We start from the raw sequence: 23285 nt of genomic DNA on the forward strand, positions 1-23285 counted from the left end.
AAAAAACAAATGATTAAGCAGCAGATGAAAGATCTCCCTAAAGTTTTTGCTGGTTTTCTTTTCATTCTGTGGAAGTTAAACACTGAGATACTCAACACATGAGAAAAAGCAACTGAGTTTTTCAGGTTTTGCCTCTCTCCCCCACCATTTAAAGAATAGCTTTCTGCAGACTCAGCTAACCTGGATTTCAGAACATATAAGAGTTAGATAAAGATTTAATCAATGAACTTGGGCTCCCTGCTGATTCAGAGATGTCTACAGACAAAATCCCTTATTTCCATTAAACCTATCTCTTCCGTTACACAGGTAGTACAGGGATGAGATAAACTGATTGTAGCTTTTCCCTCCATTTCTTTTGTTCACCGGAAATGTGCCTGAGGACAGTCTGAGCACTCGCATTGCAGCTATCTGATGGGAGTGAAGGCTAAGGACAAGAGAAGCCTATCTATGCTCCAATAAAAAAACAAAAACAAAAAAACACCCAACCAACCAGACCACGACAAAAACTTTTCAGACTTCATGACAGTATCTGTTTACAAATACACACATTTCTTGGGAAACTCAAAGAAATAAGAAGCAAAGAAACAATATAGGATCTCGCTGATCTACACTAGGGCAGGTTTGGCCAACACTTCATTTGTCAAAGATCCTAACTTCTACACGTTTGCCAAAAGTGACCCTTAAGTCAATGGCAATAAACAAGAAAAATATTTGCTGTGCCTTTAAATATTCTTCAAACTGCCTATGAAGGTGATGTATTATGCTACTGAATACTCCACTGGCTGCCAGTGGATTACTAACCATCTTTTCATTTTCCAGCATACTCTAATTTGCCAAAAAGTAAATAAAGCTCTTAATGCCTTCAGAACAGGAATTCATCACCTACATATGAAGGAGACCAGTAGAACTGTGAGCAAAATTCAAATGATAGCAAAAGTAACTAGCAACAATTACAGTTAAAATCCTAAATGTGAATACAAAAATATTGCTGAAAACCTTTAATTTGTTGGCAGTAATTAACACAATTGTAGCCATCTCTCCTTTATTCATTATGTCTTTATTCTGTCATTTAAAACTATTTATAGTGACACTGGGTTGGTTCACCATAATTTCCTTCCACCCACAACCATTTATAATTTTTTCCTCCAGTAATTTTATAAACTTAATGGTATTTTTTTTATTTCCATCTGCTGACAAAAAAACCCAACCTGTCTTACTATAAAAAAAAAAAAATCAGGGGTCAGAATAGCACCCATTGAGCAGTACAATTTTAAACAGTGCATGTTGATATTCATTTTCATTCCTTCTAATTCTGCAGATGCAAATCAGCTCAATGAAGGAACAGTGTGGATACGGAAAAGGTGTTTATTATATATTTAAAAATAGTGATCTTAGCAAAGTAATAAGTTTTGATGCTTAAGACCTTTCTATCTTCTATTATATTCATATGAAACGTGAATGATTATTTGCTTCTCAAGAATGCCATTCCCACTCTAGCCTCGATCAAAGTGATAGAAAATCAGAATAAAGATACAGTGCAATAAAATATATAAAATATACAGGGGGCATTAAAGACAGTGTACATTTAAAACAGTGTCAAAAAAAAAAAAGCGCTCAAAATTCACCTGGAATATTCCTCACTTGCTTCAATTTTTATTTAGGCACTGAGGGAAGCCACTGTTTTCCACTCCCAAGTTAACAAAGAACAATCCAAATACTATACCCCACCATGCAAACATGTTCTGTCCTCAGTAACTGCTCTTAATTGGCATAATGACACAGCAGTGAAACTTCAACTTCTCTGATTTAATAGGTTTTACAAAAATTCTCCAGCATGCAGGAATGTAAACTAGATATTGCATTCCAGCAATTCTTAATTCACAGATTATATATGAAGAAATGAAAGGTAGAAAATTATGCAGACGGCTGTTATTTTAAAATCCCATTTAAAACAGTAGTGGAAGGAATATCAGACAGATTATTTTATATATAGTAATGTCTGCACCAGAGGCCTCTGGCTGCACAAAAACATAATACACGATGGATCTAGGAGACTGGCAACGTTTTGTAATATGTTACTTTTATATCAAAGATCAAATATATCAAAATGTAAGATAATGATAGTGCTGGAAAGTGTTCTGAGCTGCAAGGCGTGCAAAAGATCCAAAGCATTGCATGTCCTGGGAACATCTAGACCACCATATGGTTACCCTTGATGAGCTAATAACCTACTTAGCCCTGCAGATTAGTACTTCCACTGAGAGTTAAATGCTCCTTCAATATATAATTGCTAAATAAAATATATTCACTCAACCCAGACTTCTTTTAAATTTAACAGAGAAAAAAATGTTATTTTATCTAACTCAACAGATACACCCCCCTAACATTCAGAACTATACCTGCTTTGGTCACAGATACGCACACTGAAACCCAAAAACCAGCTCAATGGAACTGAGAACATAGAACGAAGCCTACTGAACGGAAAGGTGCATTTCTTTGGTTTTTTGATTGTTTTGTTTTTAAACCTTCATCAGGTTCCCATTTTCCATATAGCATCACAATCTTTTTTGTCTCTACCCCTCATCCTTTAAATAAACCTCCATAATTTATCCAGGTCCCTTCTCTATCACCCCGACTGCCCTTTCAATGCACAGTGTTCTCCAGTCCTTTCTCATGACTGAGTTTTCTCCGCCTTTTCTCAGTAAGGATACAGACTCTTCCCTGCAACCATTCCCTGATTCTGATGAGCCTTGTAGGAATTTAATCACTGGCAAAAGTAACAGTAGGTTCAAATGTAAATGGGCGGGGGGGCAGAAGGAGAGCAGTCAATAACCTCAACCAAAGAACATGACAAAAATTATCCACCCTAAGAAGAAGCCCCCAAAAGACCATACAAAAATTTCCCTATCAATGACAACATGTGAAATAATGACACCTTTCTAAAACTTGAGTTGTATTTAGTTTGTTTGTTGTGATTACCCTTTTGTATGAGTTCAGTGACATTAACTGGAAGTAGCAATCTTAAAGTGAATGACTGAAATAACTCAAGCCCAGCCAGCAGCTCAGACCAACCCAGCCGCTCACTCCCCCCAAGTGGGATGGGGGAGAGGTTCAGAAGGGTAAAAGTGAGAAAACTCATGGGTTGAGATAAAGACAGCTTAATAGGGAAAGCAAAAGACACGCACACAAGCAAAGCAAAACAGGGAACTCATTCACTGCTTCCCACCGGCAGGCAGGCATTCAGCCATCCCCAGGAAAGCAGGGCTCCATCACACGTAACGATGACTTGGGAAGACAAACACTATAACTCAGAACATCTGCCTCCCTTCCTCCTCCTTCCCCCAGTTTTACATGCTGACATGATGTCATAAAGTGTGGGATATCCCTGGGGTCAGCTGTCCCGGCTGTGCCCCCTCCCAGCTCCTTGTGGCCCCCCCCCAGCCTCCTTTCTGTTGGGGTGGGGTGAGGAGCAGCAAAGGCCTTGGCTCTGTGTCAGCCCCGCTCAGCAGCAACGAAACCATCCCTGGGTTATCAACGCTGTTTCCACCAGAAATCCAAAACCTAGCCCCATGCTAGCCACTGTGAAGAAAATTAACTCTAGTGGGTAAGAAATCAGTCTACTTAAGCATCTACTTTCAAAAATCCAGTTTTAAATGCCACCCTCAACCAACCAGAAAACAAAAACTACCTTCTGTAACAGTGTGTCTGATCAAATGGGGAAGAACTTAACAGGAAGTTACACACCAAAAATTAGTTAAATGCCAAATACAGCCAAGAAAACAGTAAAGTACTTGTTTGCTGTTGGGACAGCAATTTACCAGTATTTGCTTGGAAATATGTGGACGCAGTACATTAGTTTAATACTTTGCTTACCTATATTTGTACATATATATGCAAAAAATCAATAGCAAATTGCATGTTGATATCACGTACATAAACCTCAATATGTGTATGTTAAGATACATACCTATACACATATACATCCACGCACTAAAATGTGGAAACACAGACACGTATATAAATAAGCACAAACATCTCAAACAGATACATTACACTTTTTTAACTGTGTATAAACAACATCATCCTAATAGTATCTGAAAGCAGTTTGAAGACTGGTGTAAAAATTATTGGTGGGAAAAAAAAAATCCATTTCTCTTCATTGCAAATGTTTGTTAAATGTAAATGCTGATACTCTACTCCTTGGAAGAACGTTTGGCTGCATGTGGAATTTCATGATAAAAAGCTTTAAAGTCCCAGGTTTCTCTAGATAAACCCCACTGGCTTACTGATGCATGGAAGTACTGGAATTGAATTACTGTACAACAGCAATTACTTTTCACAGTACAGTTATAATGAGAATCAGCTTCACAATGTATACCAGGTAGCTACAGTAGGAAAAGTTAATAAAAAGAAATCTCCCTTATTTGCATTTTCCACTGCAGCAATGGTAGTTGCCTTAAAGAAAAATAATCCTTAACACTTGATTTGCCATCTTACAAATAAATCAATGATCATGTTTGCAGGATTCTCTTTACTTGCAAAGAAGGACTAATGAAAACAGAAATTTAACTGCACAAATAAAGTTTTAATAATGGGGGTTTGAATATTCCCAAATAACTTACTTATCTTTCATTTTGCTTTTTCACTTCCCTCTGTCTTCCTTTGACTTTTTTCCTCTTGCACCATTAACTAGGGAAAGTAAAAGCACTGAACGCATACTTTTAATTCCACCTTTTTTTCACCATCAAGTTTGTTGCAGGAGTCAAGTCTGTTACTGAGCATTAAGTCATCGTGCTCTATTCTCTTTTACAAATGAGTGGAGTCAGTAAAGTATCATAAAACCTTCTAAAAAGTTTTTAACAAAAGGAAGAAAATCACAGCTAAGTTTAAATTAAGACTGATCAAGCACATTTTCTATGGGTGAAATCACTAAAAGTCCAGGAAAAGCAACTGAAGCAATACAACAAGTGACAGCAGACTACATAAGGCTCTCAAAGGGATTATTTGGGTTTGGCTGTAAAATTAAACCCAGTGCTGAACAGCACAGGAAACACTTCCACTTATCCCACCTTATGGGCAGTAAGTTTTCTCCCAACTCGAATGTCATTTTCTTAAAGGTAAATGGATACATCTATACTTGTCACAGCTAGAAACAAAGCATCAGCAACATTGCATCAAAGCCACTCTTCAGTGGTATTAACTTAAATCACGTCACAAATATTTCAAAATAAAATCTGAAGTTGCCTCTCAAATTTGATCAAGTAGGGCAGTATTAGGAAGGAAATGGTTAACACGAATATCCTGAACTGACATAAATCTAAAGTAAATAATGAACACGGAGCGGGGGGAAGGGGGGAGAACTTGCTTGCAAGGGTTTCCATCAGTAAGTAGATGACAAAAGGTTATATAATTGGTTTAGCACTTTCAGTTTTCCATTTATTTTATGTATCTGACAGCACAAAAATAGGACATTCTGTGATAGGATAATTGCATACTGAAGGGTAATTCAAACAGGGGATGAATATGATAAAAATCACACTGAACCAACTAATCACTATGAAAAGCGATGAGACAGAAAGATAAAAATCCAACCAGAATATAAAAGGGGAGGAGGGAGAAGAGGGTTCAAATGTGATTAGTAGCTTCGAACAAGTTAATGTGTTTGAAAGCGTAAAGCAAAACAAAAAAAGTGAAGGCCTTTCCAAGCCATCCTATTTCTAATTTTCCAGGTCTTTCTTCTTGGCCTTTTCTACAAATTAAACATTTTATATACTGTGGCTTTCTGAATAGTTGACACAGATTACGACATCTGCTAGAACCTGAAAAGTATGTTGATTAAAATGTTTTAGATAAAAAGTATTTTAAATTAAACCATGGATTTTGATGTCTACTTGAAGCTAATTCAATGAGCACTGTAGGGTAACAATTTGGGTAGAATTGGAATATGTTTTCTGAGCACTCAGATTTGAACACTTGGGATGGTTGTCCCATTATTTCTAGGGCTGAGATATTTTGTAAGGTACTCTTCGTTTAGTACTTACCCCAATATTACCACCAGCATGTCTAAAATATTACTCTGAATTCTAGATTTCAGTGCTCTTCGTACAAGTTTCCATCAAAAGCTTATGCCAAAGTTCTATTATTTCAGAGGCAAGGTGATACAGTATTACTTTGACTCAAGATGGAGCAGATGAGCTTTGTAACTCCTAGCTCACCTCTCCAGATACAAGGAGAAAAGTAGCTGTGATGTACCAAAGTTGGAACTCATGCAAAACCTGCACTGTACCAAAGGAGTTTGTACTTATCAGGACATAAAATACTAAGCACTACTTACTACCAGACATAAAAGGTCACCCACTAAAACTCTAGCATCCAAGATGGACCAAATTATGTAATTATGAAAAAACAAAACAAAACAGAAACAAAAACCAAACCCAAAAGCTTTATTGGAAGCTACACTAAACAGATCATTCTTTAAAAGAAGTGACCCTGTCCAAACCAAGCTTCTAGCTTCTTTTTCAAAGATGGAAATCTTCCAAAGAAGGATCTGGATTTCAGTCAGTTTTTCCAGCACTAAAACCCTTTCACGCAATACTATACACACAGTTCACAGAATTTGGGCTTATTTTCATGCAGAGTATGGCGGCCTATATTGGTTCTACATATTTTTCCTGCTTAGAGAAAACTGTCATCTGTTCTAAACCCTCACAAATGTTAGAAAACATTCACTACAAAGCTCTAGTGGAGACACAAACGGCTCTTCCCCAAGAGCACTCCACAGCAACGGAACAGAGCTCCACTTCCTTTGCATGCAGCTTGCTGGTCACTTCTCACTCCAAATGAGTGCTGTTCCAAGAATGGTTATTTCACATTGTTATGATCTCAGGGCAACAGTTTTTCCTGCTAAGGAACAAGGAAAACACCACCACCACCACCCCAAAGTCAATATTTTGCAGGGTCCTTAGAAGCTGTTGCACACATCTTAAAGTGCAGTTTTTCTCTGAAAAACAGACTGTAAAAATAGCATTGCGGGGTTCCATGTTTATTGTCTTTCTTTGCTTTCCTGCCAAGTGTGCTCAGTTTACAAGCTGAAATATGTTTTACTTTGCTGCCAGCCCAGAAAATTCAGCCTCTAAACTATAGCCAAATTCCTTCCTCCCTTTTGCACTGTAACAAAAAAATAAAAGGCTTAAGGCAGTTACACAAATGGAATCCCCATCCTTGAGTGATGCCTTAAGCTCCACACTTGAGACACAAAGACCTTCAACCCAACTGAGCAGACAAACCTGGTTGAAACAGAGTAGCTGGTGGTAAATGGCATCACCATAATGTCCTAATGTCCTGTTACTCTGTTGATATAGGTGATGTAACAGGAACTAGGTGTTACAGGCAGACACCTACATTTCTAGCAAGGAATAATGCAAAATGAAAACTAACATCAGGAAGACTTCTTATTCTTTAGGAAATGCATGTTACAATGAACTATTTGATACAGTAAACTCAGAAGCCAGAACTTTTTTTTTTTTTATAGTAAATCTAATAGGATGCCAAAGCTACTACAAAAGGATCAGAATGGAAATAAAAAAACCCACCCAAAACCTACAGATGTACAGAAAGCTCAAGGTAGCTACTTAATCATCATTAATAAGTTGCCTTTAGAGTGATATAGTACTTACCACAATTACAGGAATTTTCTGCATCATATTCTAAATTTGAACTGAAGGACAATTATTGAAGATTCCATCCAATACTATTTTTATAATAGTGAGCAGTGAAAATAAGTTACTTTGGTTTGATATTTTGACATCTAACATTTTAATGCACAACCATATGCAGTGATGTTTTACTGAAAACAAGTGACGCCTTTCAAACTCACATGGGAAACTGGTAGTCCAAACCTAGTTACACTCTCTTGCATTTACCTATTGATGATATAAATAAGTTACATCTATTCTCTTGAACACTGATCCTAAAATACTTCTGAATGCTTTAGCACTTCCACTTCAGCACCTTTACTAGTACACCCTTTAGAGTAGAGCCTAAATTATATACTTATTTTTACATCATAGAATGAAATAGCAGATTGATCTGCTGCTTACCCGTACAGCTTCAGACTTCTTATGAAACATTTCTTCCATATTCTTTGCTAATTTTTTCACAAGCTGAAGGCCATCAATTTCTTCTATTGCAACATCCTTCTCATATTCTTTGTACTTCTGGAAGAAAAAAAAAAAAAAGAAAAAATAATTAGGGAAAGTTATTCACAGTGAACCAGCTGAAATTTTGACAACTAATTATTAGTTTCATATTACACTTCTGCTGACATTCTTCATTTATTTGATGTTTATTTCTGTGACAGAAGGCCGTTCGGTGCCAAGATGCTGTCACAGGGATAGAACAACTGGGTTAGAACCAGAACTCTGTTAAGAAAATATAATAGAAATCTTTATCTCATACACTGTAGGAAAACTATAATCCCCCTTCACAATGTTTAAACTACCCCTCCCCACAACTGAACAACAGCCCCAAAAAAATAGTAAAAAATCCTCGTGTTCCATCCAAAAATCATTTAAAACCAGTGACATGCTTGGCAATCCACTGCGCCTCAGCAACCTAGGATCATCCTCCTCCTCCTCCTCAGCTGAACTCGTAGATGTCTTTTTCATGAGCTTTATAAAATACTTACATTATGAATACTTATACTACAAGCTTATCTAGACATTCTTAGCTTTCCATGCAAAGAAAGCCCTAAACCACATAAACATGAGTCTATTCAAATGGAAGCCTAAAAGTATCCTCTATACAACATGGATGAGCATTATCTTATGGTCTCTCTTCAGTGTGAATAACTCTGACTAAGCACTAAAAATTTATTCAAAACAATTTTTATTCTCTGTTCTCTGCATAGCATCATAATTGTACCTCCATGATACTGCGAGGAAGAAGAAAAGCATACCTGGCTTCTTCCAACTTTAGCCCTATGTGCAAAAAATATCTTCCAAACCTCTAAAGCAGACACTCAGTGCAACCCACAGCACAATATTTAAGTCAATAAAATGAGATGGCATTATTAAAAAGATTTATCAATAAAACTTGCCTATAGAATTACAATTATCGCTAAACCTTATATAACTTCAGACAGAGAAGAAAGAATAACAGCATCAAAAACAGTGGCTCAAAGCACCTGGATGAACACACAAACGATCAAAAGAGTGATTAACTCAGGACCAGTCACGTCCTAGCTGGTGATGGAAGGACAGACTTTATTGTAAGCGAATGTCTGCACATATTGTACCCATTTATTCTGACAAAACTAATTTCCAAGGCAAAGTAACACTTTGAACTTGCTTTAATCTTTATACTTCTCTGTAAAAACTAGAGTGAGTGTTTTGATAGGCAAATAATATTTGATAAAACATTATTTGCAATTTCATAAGAAAGTTAAAATATACAAGTTACCAGTAAACATGTAGGACATTAGGTTTTATATGTTCTGTAATTTTCCCATTTCAGTAATAATTTCATTTTTTCCACACTATTTCCAGTTATGAGGCTCTATTCTAGCTGAGATTTCAATATTAGTCCAAGTAATCGAAGAAATCTAAGTAGACCACCTGTAAACTGCTCCCTGGAGGCAGGAGGGGAGATTTGGTTTTTCCTGTTCTTGGTCTGCATTTAAATGTCACAAGCAAAATTCTGATTTCAACTCTGCAGGTCCACTTGTGCCATTACTAAAGTCACTACTCTCCACTCTGAAACAATTAATTTAAGGATAGCACAGTGATTTGTCTAAAGTAGAAAAATATTGGGTTTTTATTTACTAGAGAAAATACAAGAATACAGAGAGGTTATTGGAACAAATACTAACTGTGACAAAATGTAGTAAATTAAAAGTAAATTGAAAACATTCCTTGTTAATTAATGATGTCAAAGTCTGTTCACATCCCACAGGATTTGAAGCTCTGGAGAATTTAAAACAAATGAAACAAAATGCAGTGTCGTGATCAACTATTGCATTTATTATGCCAAGAGATCAAGTACAATTTTGAATCACTTATTTCAAGCTGCACAGATTGTGTCCAACATATCAAGTTCTGATAAAAATGGTTTCCTTCAGACGTGACCCTTGAGTTCTTAGAAAGCATTCTAAAATGCATCACTTCAAGAGACTGTTTTCAGGTCATCAAATTTATTGATTTAAGCTTTGCCATCGAGTGAAGAAAATCAGGAGATTATTCACTGCATTTGTCTGAAAACTGAACGGTACAGCTGAAGTCAACAAATTTTCTAGGCACAGAGAATCACAGCATATACTCTATTACGCTATTGTGAGAACTTATTAAAAAGCCACCCTTCTCAATTTTGAGCAACTGGTGCTTTTGAAAGTTATTAATAAATTGCACCCAAAATAGATGGGAATGAACAGATAATTTATGATTTTATAATTATGCTAGTTCATAATACATGACTTAATTTTCCTAATTTAAATGCCAAAACTCCAACATAAAAAAAAATGGAGGAATAGAAAAAACTTGAAAACATCGCATCTTGCATGGTGCAAATCTAGTCAATCATTAGAAACCTTTAAGAATATTTGCAACAGACTAGGAGCATTTACTTGATCTGCAAGGCCTTGGCAACAAGAGGTTTACATATAAGAGGTTTACATCTAAGAGGTTTACATCTTATTTATTTTACATCAGTATTTCATTGCCATAAAAATATTTCTATTATTTTTTCAGCCATCAGTGGAAGGTTCCAAAACAGGAGAAGTTATGTGGCTGGAAAAAACACCAGCTGGTTTTAGTTTTTTGTATCCTTGTGCTCCAGTGATTGTGTCTGGAGGGAAGAGGTGCCAGCTTAATCCGTGCGTGTCTGTGCACTTCCTCTCATTGCTCAATGTGCGCGAGGCTGGGAATTTAGATTCAATCTAGAAAGCGGCTGATTTTATAATTACTATCAATGCAAGAAACCTGAATCACAGCAGATAGTGAGAAAACAAAAACACAATAAAACTGTAACAAAGGGCCTCATTAATAATGGATTCTCTTCCTTTCACTGCAGAGGCTGTCTGACCTGCAGGCTCTCATCATTTCCCTACCACCAGATTTTACATACTAAATTTGTTTTTAATTTAAATAAATTAGCTAAACCAGCAAAGACATAGCTCCTTCGAAATAAATTCAAAAGAGTTTTTAAATGAAATTATTTATTTTCTTTTAATCTTGAGAAAACAGCAGTGTGCCACTACGGTTCCAATTAAGCAAAATGCTATCACAGACAGTGGTGAAAAAACCCTAGCTTCTGGGCCAGGCGGTCCTTTCTATTCCAGACTGCTAAGTACCTTGTAGTACTGCTACTCTGAATGCCTCTTCCAAGCAATGCCTTAAATTAGTCATTTTCTTCCATTGTAAAAGATATGAAGTTGATGATAAAGGTTTTGCTTTAAAAAAAAAAAAAAAAACAAAACCCACACGAAAGTCTTGATTTTTTTTTTTCAGTATTTTATAATTTTATTCCAGTAAGAGATACTGAATAATTCTCATCAGTATTTGTAACATACCCAGGAATACATTTGTACTGTTATTTTAATCTCCTTTTAAGGAGAGAAAATAGCCTTAACTTTGCTATAAATAATTGACTTGCATAATAAAAGGGTATGAAAAGGTAGAGTCACAGTTGGACATTTCTTTAGATAAGTGGATTTCTAATTGCCTAGAAGATCGAGCAGATACAACTTCTGATTTGCTGCATTATAAAAAAAAAAAGTACTTGAAATGCTGATTCTTTCTGCTTACAAAAATCAGCATTTAGTAAGAAATTCTCCAGAGAGACAAGAACATTTATCATTTAAGACAGCACACAAAAAATACATTATTTCTTCAGTATCTGTTTTGCCAGATCATTTCACATAAGCACCAGGGAGAGAGAGACAGTACTTCACTGTCAGAACTTTTAACACTGTTCATGGATTTAGGCATTGGGCTTTTTTCTTTCAGGGTAAGTGATCTTCTAGAAAAACATATCAGAAAGCAATCTATACACAACTCAGGGCTGAAGCATTTAATGCAATCCAAGTATTTGGCACTGAAACATCAACACAAAAAAAAAAAAAACCACCACCAAAAAAACCAAACAACCAACCAAAACCCCAACAAATAAAAATAAGAAAACAAAAAAACACCAAAAAACCTCCAACCAAAAAAAACCACAAAATGAAAAAGCAAACAAATAAAACTGCTACACCAAAACCCATGCAGCTTGAGTGACCAAGCTAGGACAAGAAATACCCTCTTGAAGCAAGACAACTTCAGGAAGATGTCATACATCAGCTCCAGTTGAATTTTTACTCTTTGTTTTTTCTCCAAAGAGAACCACAATCTTTGCATTCCTATTTGTATCTACTTCTATCAACTCTTACCAAAATCAAGATAACTGTCTTTATGCCATATGTAAAAATATTTGAAGTTACTTACAAATGTATAAACAGTCCTTAGTCATCAGTCATTCAAGAAGTCTGTGGGTGCAGATCAATACAACCATTTATGATGAAAATTCTTCCCACTCCCCAGGATTTTCAGAGCCAGTAAATATCACTACCATCCTGATTAAAGAAATTTACTCACTCAACAGGAATATTGTAACAATCCTTTAGAAGTAATATCCATTCAATCTATCCATTGTTTCCACGAAAAAAAAAAGTGTTTACTCCATGCCCTTTGCAAAAAAACCCAACCAAAAAACCCTACACCCCAAACACTTTCAGATGTTCAAGTCTCAACAATGCCAATGTAAACTGAGATTACATAAACATACACTTTTGATTAAACCATCAACTTTTTATTTCCATTAATATTTGTTGCCCAGTAGAAAGTCGTTGCTTGAAATGTTTAAACTTGCTTCGGACACTGCAAGCCCTAAGTGACTCCCTTTGGCATGGAAGCGCTGGTTTGTAGTGCCACATGAGTTAATTGGCTTATCAGAACTATTTTAATTCTATATTTGAGATGTCCTGACAATCAAACGTAATCAACAAATGAGTCTGCAAAAGTCTTTCAGCTAACACAATTTGCAGCTCTTAATGTGGTGGGTTTTTTTTTTTAGTTTCAGAATCAAAAGCTATATCAGTCTTAAACAGAGTTCTGTCTCAGTTAATTCTTAAGCCCTAAATACCTGGATTTCTTAGCTAATGTTGACTTTCCTACCCAAAGTAACCTTGGATTTTTAAGTCAAGCACTTCTAGTGTAGGGATCAGAAGGTTGATAACATACTACATTTTTATGAATCAAAAAATAAAGCTCACATTAATTTTTTAAGCTCTTCTCATTGTATAATATTTTTTTATTGATACGTTATAAACACCACTGCACAAAACTTAAAACAAAAGGCATTCATTCAGGGTGCTTTAAGAACATTTACTGCTCTTTATACTTTGTGGGGTTTGGGTGGGGTTTGGTTTTTGTTTGTTTGTTTGTTTTTGGTTTGTTTTGTTTTATTTTTAATTATAAACCCCCAAGCCCACAGTTTATGTAGAGCAAACTGACAACGTAGTCACATTAGGTGTTGACTTACACCATTAACAGTTCTGTTGAAATTAAAAGAACTATGCACAGTGTAAGGCTTTCCACTATTATTAAAATATAGCTCTGAGCTTTTGAATCAGAACTAAGAATATAAATTGCTCTTGATGTGGAAAAATCTATCGCAGCATTTTATACGACAATATTATTTTAAAGCAATATCCGTGTTCAAATTGATGGGACACAAACTGTGAAAGTTCAAACCTTATGTGGCTGGAGCTCTTGCGGTGCCCTAGCACACCAGCACAAATCCCTTCTGAACATGAGAGATGGTAGAGCAATTCACAGCAGAAGATTTGAAAATATATAGCACAGCCACTAAAAGCTTCATCAGAAGTGAGGGGTCAGTAATTACATAGGCACTGTTGAAATAAACCTGAATTTGTAGCCAAATAAAAAGCAGTCTCCAGAATTACATGTGCACGTGAGTGGGAATCTGAGCTTTTTTCACTGAGCAGAAGGGTACTCAGATGGCACTACCACAGCAGATATATCAAATACAGATGGTGCACTCCTCTGATAGACTCATCTGTGAATGTCTCTTTAGTAAAAGATTTTTTATTTTCCCATTATCACATTGACCCTATGGTGGTGTGGGCTGTTTTTAAACGAGAGTGCCAGGGTTATGTTGTTAGTACCTGGTCCTCCTTGCTCTAAAACGTATTCAGTGCAGCAACTTCAAAGGCCTTAACAAAATAAACAATATTAAGAATTGTTTTTTTGTTGATGATGGCTAGTGAGCATTTACAAACAAAATAATTTAGTTCAGAGCTGATACAGAATTTTTCATCCACACAGCTCCAAAGACTTTATAAGGAGTATCTGTGATAATCTCTATTCTGTACACAAGGATATTGAGATATAGAGAAATTCAGTGACATGCCCAATGTCACACAACAGTTTTTGCCTACAAAGAGAACAAGGTCTCTTGGTTACTCTTCCAGTGCCCTGCCCAATAGACCACAGCTAACTTTAAGTTCAGCTTGATCTGTATGGAAAGATGAGTCACAACGGCATATTTCTCCTCACCTTGACATTAGAGAACTCCTTGATAATTGGGAGTTTGTGTTACACCACATTACACACTCCTATTAACCTTCCCTGAACCTCTTTGTGTTGATGAAATCCATCAGCAATGACCAGTGTGATGGCACACTCATTTTCTTTTCCGCTGAGAAATTTTCATTCACTTCATCAAATGACTCCAAGGAGCTCTACATTAGCCTGTCACGTTTGACTCTTGCCACACACTGGTGTCTGAGGAACTCCTGCTGCCTCAAATTCCCATTTAGTTACTTCACAAAATACACTTTGAAATGCAAAATATTGAAATATTTGTTGCATACTATTTTGCTATGATTAGCTACTCAAAGGCATACCTGGTATATTATAGTGAAAGATCAGCTATCCTGGGAAATTTGTTATCATCAGCAGACTTGACAAGGATAGTTACTGCTTTCTTTGCAAAATAATTTACACACAATATAAGTATTTTACAGTCATTGCAAGGGCACTGTTATCCCCAGGATATTTAATCTTTACAAAGGTATTTACTTCTGACCGATTTTACCTCATTGCTACATGCAAGTGCTAAAAGGCCCAAATCAATTAAAGCATTAAGCTGAACAATAATCAAAAAACCAAACCCAATTCCTGATTTAGCAATATTCCTCTGCCCTGTCTGTGAAACATGTCCACACAAGATATCTCTTCCAATCTTTGCACAACTAGATGACATATAGGTATACCATGTGAATAGCAATAACAGGAAGATTCTTGAATATGTACCTGGTTAAAACAGCTGAGCCAGTGTGTAAAGATGCAAGCTACTCTACAATATAGAGTATTTCTCATCACAAAACTTAAGAGCAGCAGTCACATTGGTGATGCATAAATTATGATATCCTCTAATAAATAAAAAGGTAAGGAAAACCACTCCATGAGTTTCAAATGCTTGCCTTCTAAGACTAATTCAGTGTTGCAATTTTTTCTTGAAGTAGATTATAAGCCTCCACCTAAACAATGGCCACCAAAAATGGGTGATCCAAGTAACAATCTAGTTAGGACATCGAATTCTAAGCAACTGACCAGAGGTCAGGAATACACTCCCATCTTTCCTTTAACAGAGTTGCTTTGGGTCAGGCCTAATCAGTAACAAAAAACATTTGAGAAGGTTTGCCTTGATGCTGCCTCCAGCATAAAGTGGCAAAGGCTGAGGGGTCTTTGGACTCTTTTGCAAAAGAGCACCAGCTCACCATCTTCCCCAACTATAAACTCAATCACAGTGAAAATGGTTGAAAAAGAAGTTACTGTCTTGTAAATTCTTTTAGGCATCCGAAACATCTTCACAGGCAGGCATAGGTGTTTTAAGAGCCAGTTAAGCAAGACTATCAAAAACTGCTTTAGAAATACATTTTACAGAAGCTATTTATGTAATTATACATATCTTTGCTTCTATTTTAGAAGAGAACATAAATCCCTCATTTAAAGCAAAAAAAGAACATTCCAGAACTACCCTGGAGACTCCTTTTTCCATAAAGACATACTTGACACTCTTGAAAACTCACTACAGTATTTCACATGAACTGCCTTAAACAATGAACAAAAAACCCATAGGTATAAATCTGCAGAATCACAATATGATCCAGAGGGCATGTTCAACCAAGGCAAAGCCATTGCTATATTTTTCAGGTGAAAGCAAGTATATTAGAAGCATGTACATCTAATCTGCTCCTCACAAAAGCCTGAAAAAACGTGAGAATGCAGTCCTTTCATCTGGGATAGTTATTCTGAGTCACTGAAGATTCAGAAGTAGGGAACCTGACAACTTACTATTTTCACCAATTTCTCAGCTGGGATGAGACACTACATTTTCTTTTGTACAAACTGCATTGGTCTTCTCTCAAAGCCTTTATGGCTAATGGAAACAAGGACAGCCAATAGAGACAGTTTGCTTTGTGCTGTAAGGTCACAGGATACATCCACAAACTAATTCTTTCAATCAGACTTTCTTTATAATGTTTTTTTCTCATTACACTTCTTTTTGTCACTGTGTCTCTCTGCCTCCTTATTGTTCCATTTCTGCAGACCTATGGCTGCCTTGCACCCAGCTCTTGTTCTGGGTTGCAGTATTTGTATATACTTTTATTAGACAATGCTTACTTTCCATCCCAGAAAAACTAGAGAATTGTCTCCTCACCTTCCATGGTTGCCCCTAAATGAGCAATAAAATAAAATGAGCAACAAAGAACAATAGAGACAAAGTGGAGTATAGACACAAAAACTGAAGTGCATTCTGAAGACAAACCGTTGCTTAGCAATACCCATGCTTGTGACAAGATTTAAAAGCACTGCTCATTTGGAATAGCTAATGGTTATTGTTCCTCAGAAAAAGAAACATGTAATCTCATCTCCTTGGGACACAAACTGTTTGCAATTTGCAACATTCTCTATAACTAACGTTCATCTGCTTGGATAATGCTTCTAAACCTTGACCCTTTGCATTGTGCAGCACCTTCAACATTAACTTTTAAATGGGCTTTATTTCATTGTTTGTCACTATGAAGGGCATGGCATTACTCCCTGCTGCTATATCTCATCATTGCACTTTTCTGTATCCACCTGATAAAAGTATTTCTACTGATTTAGGGTTTTAGACAAGTATCATAACACTATGTATCTAAGTGGACTTGTAATAACAAGAAAAAGCGTAACATCTGAATATCTGAACTCAAGCGCCTAAATTTAGGCTTCCAATTCTTCATTTCATCACTGAACATGAAATATGATTTTATTTTCAAAAATCTAAACTCTCCTCAGTCACATCAAAGCCAGCAATGTCAGTATGTTCTCAACATCTCTGAAAATCAGACCACCTGCACATGGTCTGTATGCAGATGTCTTGAGAAGAATTCAGCAGGCTAACCATAAAAAAAAAAAAAAAAAAAAAAAAAAGATTTGGAAACCAAACTATAGTATTTGGCACTGCCTGGAAGCATGAGAACACATCTGTGTTTTTGCCACCAAAGCTAATGCTTTTCACTTCCATATGTGATTCTTAGTCACTTATAAAACTTCACAAGAAACAGTATAGAATGACTATCCTTTCTGTACGTTTAGGTAGAGCAGCATATTCACAATAATTTCTCTCAAACCCTCATAATACAAAACTGTAAACATGCAAAGAAAAACAGAGGGCTAAAGTCTGATTGCCAAAGCACGTTCAATCCAGTATTTAATAACTGCCTTTGGAAGACTGTAATAGGATAAGAACTAATAACCTGTACAATAGAACTTGCCCAGGCCTTTTTCTCTTTGGACTTTTTAGCTATAATGCATATATTCTTACATTGGCACCTGAAATACTGGCATGCTGCTAGCTCCCAATATGTTTTCTCCCCTCAGAGTTTTTTCTCTCACACACTTTTAAAAACTAAGCTTGAAACCTAATAAGAAAAAGCCCTATGGACAAAACAAGGAACAGATCAAAACCACAGCCAGAGCTCTGTTTGTATCTCTTGCTTTTTTATTTTTAATGAAAATTGGATGAAAAATCTACAGAATAATAGCCTTTGTATCATATCACACCCATGCTATACCATAAGCAGGTGTTCCAACACACCACTGCAAAGAGTAAATAAACACACTGAGCAATTCAAAATTTTACAGAGAGGAAGGTGAAGAATCTCCCTCTGAAACTGAAAACATAAGGCATTTTATTAAAGTGTACATAGCTCCCTAATAATATCACCTTCATCAAAATGTACGTCAAAAACTAATCAGATTTGGACCCTCCACTTGGACCCTCCACTTAGAGATTTGTATAGTCTCATGACTGTATCGGTCTTGTCTTTTTTTTCTCTCTCAAAAAAAAGACCAAACAAGAAAATAAGTTGACTACCAAGCTAGTAGATTTATTTTTTTTGTACTTACATGTCAGTATTTGATCAGATTGGAGACATTTTTACAAGTCATCAGTTTAGTGCTGTTTTTGCAAAATATAAAAAAAAAAAAACTTTTACTCAAATTTAACCAAATTAAATCTGAGCTAAACCTATCCCAAGTTAAGGTGTAGGTCACATTCTTTCTCTATTCTTCACAGAGGTTTCTACATGCATTTAGTTGCATCATACATACACAAAGATGGAGATGCTTATTCAGTTTTTGTCCGATTCTCAAAGGACTAGAAAGTTTTTATAATTTAGGAATTCATTACATTACCAAAGTTTGTCTCACCAAAAAAAATACAGCATATTACATATAGCACCATGATAGGTCATCACCATAGAAATAAACCATCTAACTCCAGAGTCTATAATAGAATGCATAAACTAATACATTTATCAGAAAAAGTACAGAGCTTTTGCACTAGAAAGGACCCGGCAACAGCTTTGTTTTGCTTGGTCAATAAACCACTATTAACGATAATGTAGCTATGAATTAAAAATGCATCAATCTGCATAGAACAGAAGCCATGAATAATAGCCAAATCAATACTATGAAGTCGTAAAGAATACAGTGTGCTCTCCATCAGGCTAACGGTAATTAATTTACTTTTGCTCCCTTCACACATGAGAGGAAGCTAGTAGAAGAACACTTTAATCACATAAAAGTTGTTAATTAAAAAAAGAACACACACTGTTACCTCCCTACTGTATCTTTTCTGTTCATATGTTTATAGCACTTAAAAAAATATTAATTTGCACACATCTAGAGAAAACAGCTTGTGTTTTAGGAGCATATGCATATACTGGCTAATATTTTCAAGTACTACAATTTGAAAGTTTGCTTTTGAAATAAAAGATTTTGTTCTAGTTGGGATGTTTGTTAGTATAAGCAGCTGATGTCCAAAATCACGTTTCTGCAACACACTCTCCTAGGGATTATATGTATAGAAATGTTTTAAGCTTTATGTGGATCATTATACCATAATGGAAAGCCTTAGCACTGAATAATTATGTTTGCTTATGCTAAGGCTTAGTTTATTTGATTCAACTCCATTAGTTAATTAAATAATACCTTTTTTGCAATTAAAAAAGACCAGGTTTAAGTGATAAGCATCTAATGGAGGCATCCCATTCTTAGGAAATAAAAAAAAAGATTTGGTGGTCCTGTTACTTTGAGGAACTGGCCCTAGAGCAGCAAGCCTCTAGAAGAAGAAACAAGATACTGGTTCTCTGGTTTTAAAAAGAGCGCCCTTGCTGTCTGAAGAACAGAATTTTAATATTTATTGTGTTTGAATGCTTTTAAGTACTATTTTTGCATAAAGTAAACTTTAAATTGCTACAATTAACAGTACATTCTCACAAGGATATTGACTTTAAAGTTTCCATTTTTAAATTATATTCTTCATGATAATGTTCAGCAAACTGCCATCAGCAGACTGCTACTATTTCATTGCTTAATACACAAATTGGCTAAACCTCAGAACATCAAAGCAAGCTGCCTGAATCACAGGTTACTTCTAGTCAATCTATTGATAAACGCCCCTCGGCTCACCACAAAGCGATGACCTTCTTGGTGAACTGCATCCAAGCCTCTAAGACAACAGAGTAATTAACATATACTTAAGTTCAAATCACAAGTAGTCCTATTGAAGCAGGCAGAACAAGTCAGCACTTAAAGCTATCTATGTGTGAATTAGGGTCCCAGTGGTCATCCCTGACTCTCAATACATCCTTATGCAGTTTTGCTACGCTCAAATTGAGCTCAAAAAAGCTAACTTCTGAGACTGAGCTTGACCTTTGGTTTGTTTACCAGCAACTGTGTAAAAGATTCATAATGTAGGGTTGCATCTCCATCTTGTGAGCTTTCTAAAGAAGTTTTGCTGTGAAAGAACGTAATGCACGTAAGTAAGGGCAGAATACTCTCTTAATTTCCAACACCAGATTTTGTCATGTTAACCTATTGAAAAATTACAAAAATTATTTAGATTCTTGTCAAACTCTACCTGCAGTGTAAACACCCTGAAATTACTTGCAGGTTTCCTCCTTTCAAAAAAAAATGCAATTTGTCCCTTATTATTACGAACATCCAAAGAACAGTGTACATCAATAAAACATAATTGTGGCAACTGGACATTCTGTTTGCATTTGGAGGTACAGCAGTGGCTGTGCTGCACACACAGGACTGCCAGAGGCATACATCTGTTTGTGCAGTTCTAGTTCAGTAGTTTAAGGAATGAAGTATCACCTCATTACAGAACTGCCATGTATGAGTGAATTTGTGGAGCTTGCCCTCCTCACAGTCAGACAGTTCTAATCTCCTTGCAAACCACAGTGGCAGCACAGAGATGAAGTGTTAAGCTTATCAGGCCTCATCTGTACCATCACCTACTTAGTTAAGCCCAGGCCATCCATTTCTCTGTCATTTCTTTGTTCCTGAGGTGCCTGAATGCATAATAGCCACTAGCAAAAGACACAAGATATCTTTAAGACCTCACAAGAACACCACCTACTTATATATTTTTTTTTTTTTAAAACGCAAACTTAACACAATTCACAAGCACTGTTTTAATCACAGGATGCACTACCTGCATTTTTTCTTACACTAGAATTCTACCTTGTACTAGCATGACATAATCTGTTACAACGAAGCTATTAATTTATTTTGTATTAACTCTGGAAAAGCCCGTATTCCTATTACAGTATAACAGTCGGGAAGGGTTCTGGTAATTGACTTATTGCAGAATAAAACCAACTTTGTCCTCAACCATTCTTTTTGGGCATCATCAAGCAAATCTTGAGAGTTTTGTTTCAGTCACAAAATAAGGATTGTTCTTCGGTGGCTTTAAAAAAGGCATCAAAAAAGGTTGCCTTTAATTCATTCCAAATAAAGTTCCCTTTTAACAATTTGGTTTTAGTAACACAACTCTGCTTTCAAGATCATGATACCTTATGGATTTTTATTTCAGGAATAAGGTCCAAAATGTTACATATGTGCAAATGCACCCACAATATACCCTAAACACTTGGCAGGAAAAATTTGAAGTGGCCTCTAGTGAAGTACTCTGAGCTAGGTAGAAGACTTGCCCTCATGTCCAAGTCATTCTACTGTTTCAGGATCATCTGGGCCAACAAAGGGACCTCTTGCTGAGAAGTTTGACCACAAGGGGCTAAGCACTTTATGGAGCCAGGGGACAGAGATGGGCTAACCTCCAAGGTTCCTAGTCACCATCTGAAGGAAACACTACTCTCTCCCTCAACTATGGTGGAAGGACAAGTAAACCAGTGTAATTAGGCTAGTTAACAAGACTTGCCCACCACATCTCCTTTGGGTTTAACATGTCTTCCAGATTACTGTTACTGACAGATGCACATGAGGAGACACAGATGCCATTCCAGACCCAATGTCACAGATAGCTATCAACCACAAATGGGGAGAAGAGTGACTACAGTTGTGTTCAGTCTCTGCATTGCTTGGAATACACAAGCAGCATGCTGCTTATCCCCGCATAGCCCTGTACAAACAACGCAGCAGCATTCTGATCGGATTATGTATCATCTACACCAAAACTCATCTAAAAGGATTTTAAAAATGGCAAAAGTTCTTTTGGAGGAACAGCCCAAGCCTGCATGCAACACTTCACCAATTCATATCTACAGAGCCTGTAAGGATTCCAGAGCATTATTTATGCTTTAAAAGTACTGAAGGTGCCATCTTACATCTCTAGATGTCTCTAGAAAACCCTAATCAGGCTTATGTTGAAAGATGCCTTAGCTGAAATAGGAATGTTTTCCAGCCTTTAAAACAAACAAAACCCACACTGTTCATAATCAGCAATCTACTTTTGGCTCATTCTTCAAAATTTTCCTGTTCCAACTGAAGATTAAAAGTCAAAACCACAAGAATACTGCCAATCACTTCATCATTAGCTCCTTGCAAGTCAGAAAAATAAAACTATACATATATAAGAGAGAGAGGAAAAGGGAATATTTATTGCATTAAATTAGATAATTTTGCAATAACAGCTTACTTCAAAGAATATTCATTTGATTCCTGTCAGTTTTACAGCTTTCTGTCAATACTACATCTGAAAAAAATGTCAAGGAATAAGCATGCAAATATTCCAATCACACTCCAGCCCATTTATATCCTTGCTTCACATGAAGAGTTTTTGGTGATAGCTTTAGAAGAGATGTGTAGTTGATGGAAGCTCTTTCCCAATACAATGAATAGAAAATTGCATGAACCCACTTGCTTAAGTAACTATCTAAAAATCAGAGCTTAGGTACCACAAGGTATGAGTTGTTATACGCTACACAAAAAGCCACTAGGAGCCCCAACAAGACAATGTTACTAAATAAAATAGTGGAACAGAAATTGAAGAAGATGCAGGCTATCTAAATGTGCTCTTTCTAATCTCTGGCACTCAGCAGTAGAAGTGGAAACATGCTTCTAGCAAACTAATCTGTTATCATGTGTTCACGCTTTCCAGTAAAAAGTAATGATTAGTTACCAGATTTAGAATTCTCTAATGACTCCAATAGCTGGGAAAATATTCCTCCACTATACAGTAGGATCTCCTGCCAAAACACTGAGGGTGCCCAAGTTACCACTATGTATTTCTGAAGAGTGACTCACTTCACCATAAACTGTTTATTTCACAATTAGTGGTTAAAGAAATCACCCATCCTCTATCACTTTTGGTGAACCATTAACAACCCACTAAGAATACCAGTGCTAGATTATTTTCTTCTCCCCATC

The 23285-nt window shown here is 36.3% G+C and overlaps 1 protein-coding gene across 1 annotated transcript in view; it reads right to left on the reverse strand.

Annotated features, from left to right (window-relative positions):
* CACNA2D3 (calcium voltage-gated channel auxiliary subunit alpha2delta 3) overlaps window positions 1-23285 on the reverse strand; it is a 474057-nt gene that overhangs the window by 365333 nt on the left and 85439 nt on the right. The window contains exon 3 of the mRNA XM_009639329.2: window positions 8100-8216. Within this exon, the coding sequence (XP_009637624.1) occupies window positions 8100-8216 (117 nt within the window). The remainder of the gene's footprint in view (window positions 1-8099; window positions 8217-23285) is intronic.

The sequence above is a fragment of the Egretta garzetta genome, unplaced genomic scaffold (assembly GCF_000687185.1).
Source record: "Egretta garzetta isolate BGI_Z169 unplaced genomic scaffold, ASM68718v1 scaffold215, whole genome shotgun sequence".
NCBI classification, from domain to species: domain Eukaryota; kingdom Metazoa; phylum Chordata; class Aves; order Pelecaniformes; family Ardeidae; genus Egretta; species Egretta garzetta.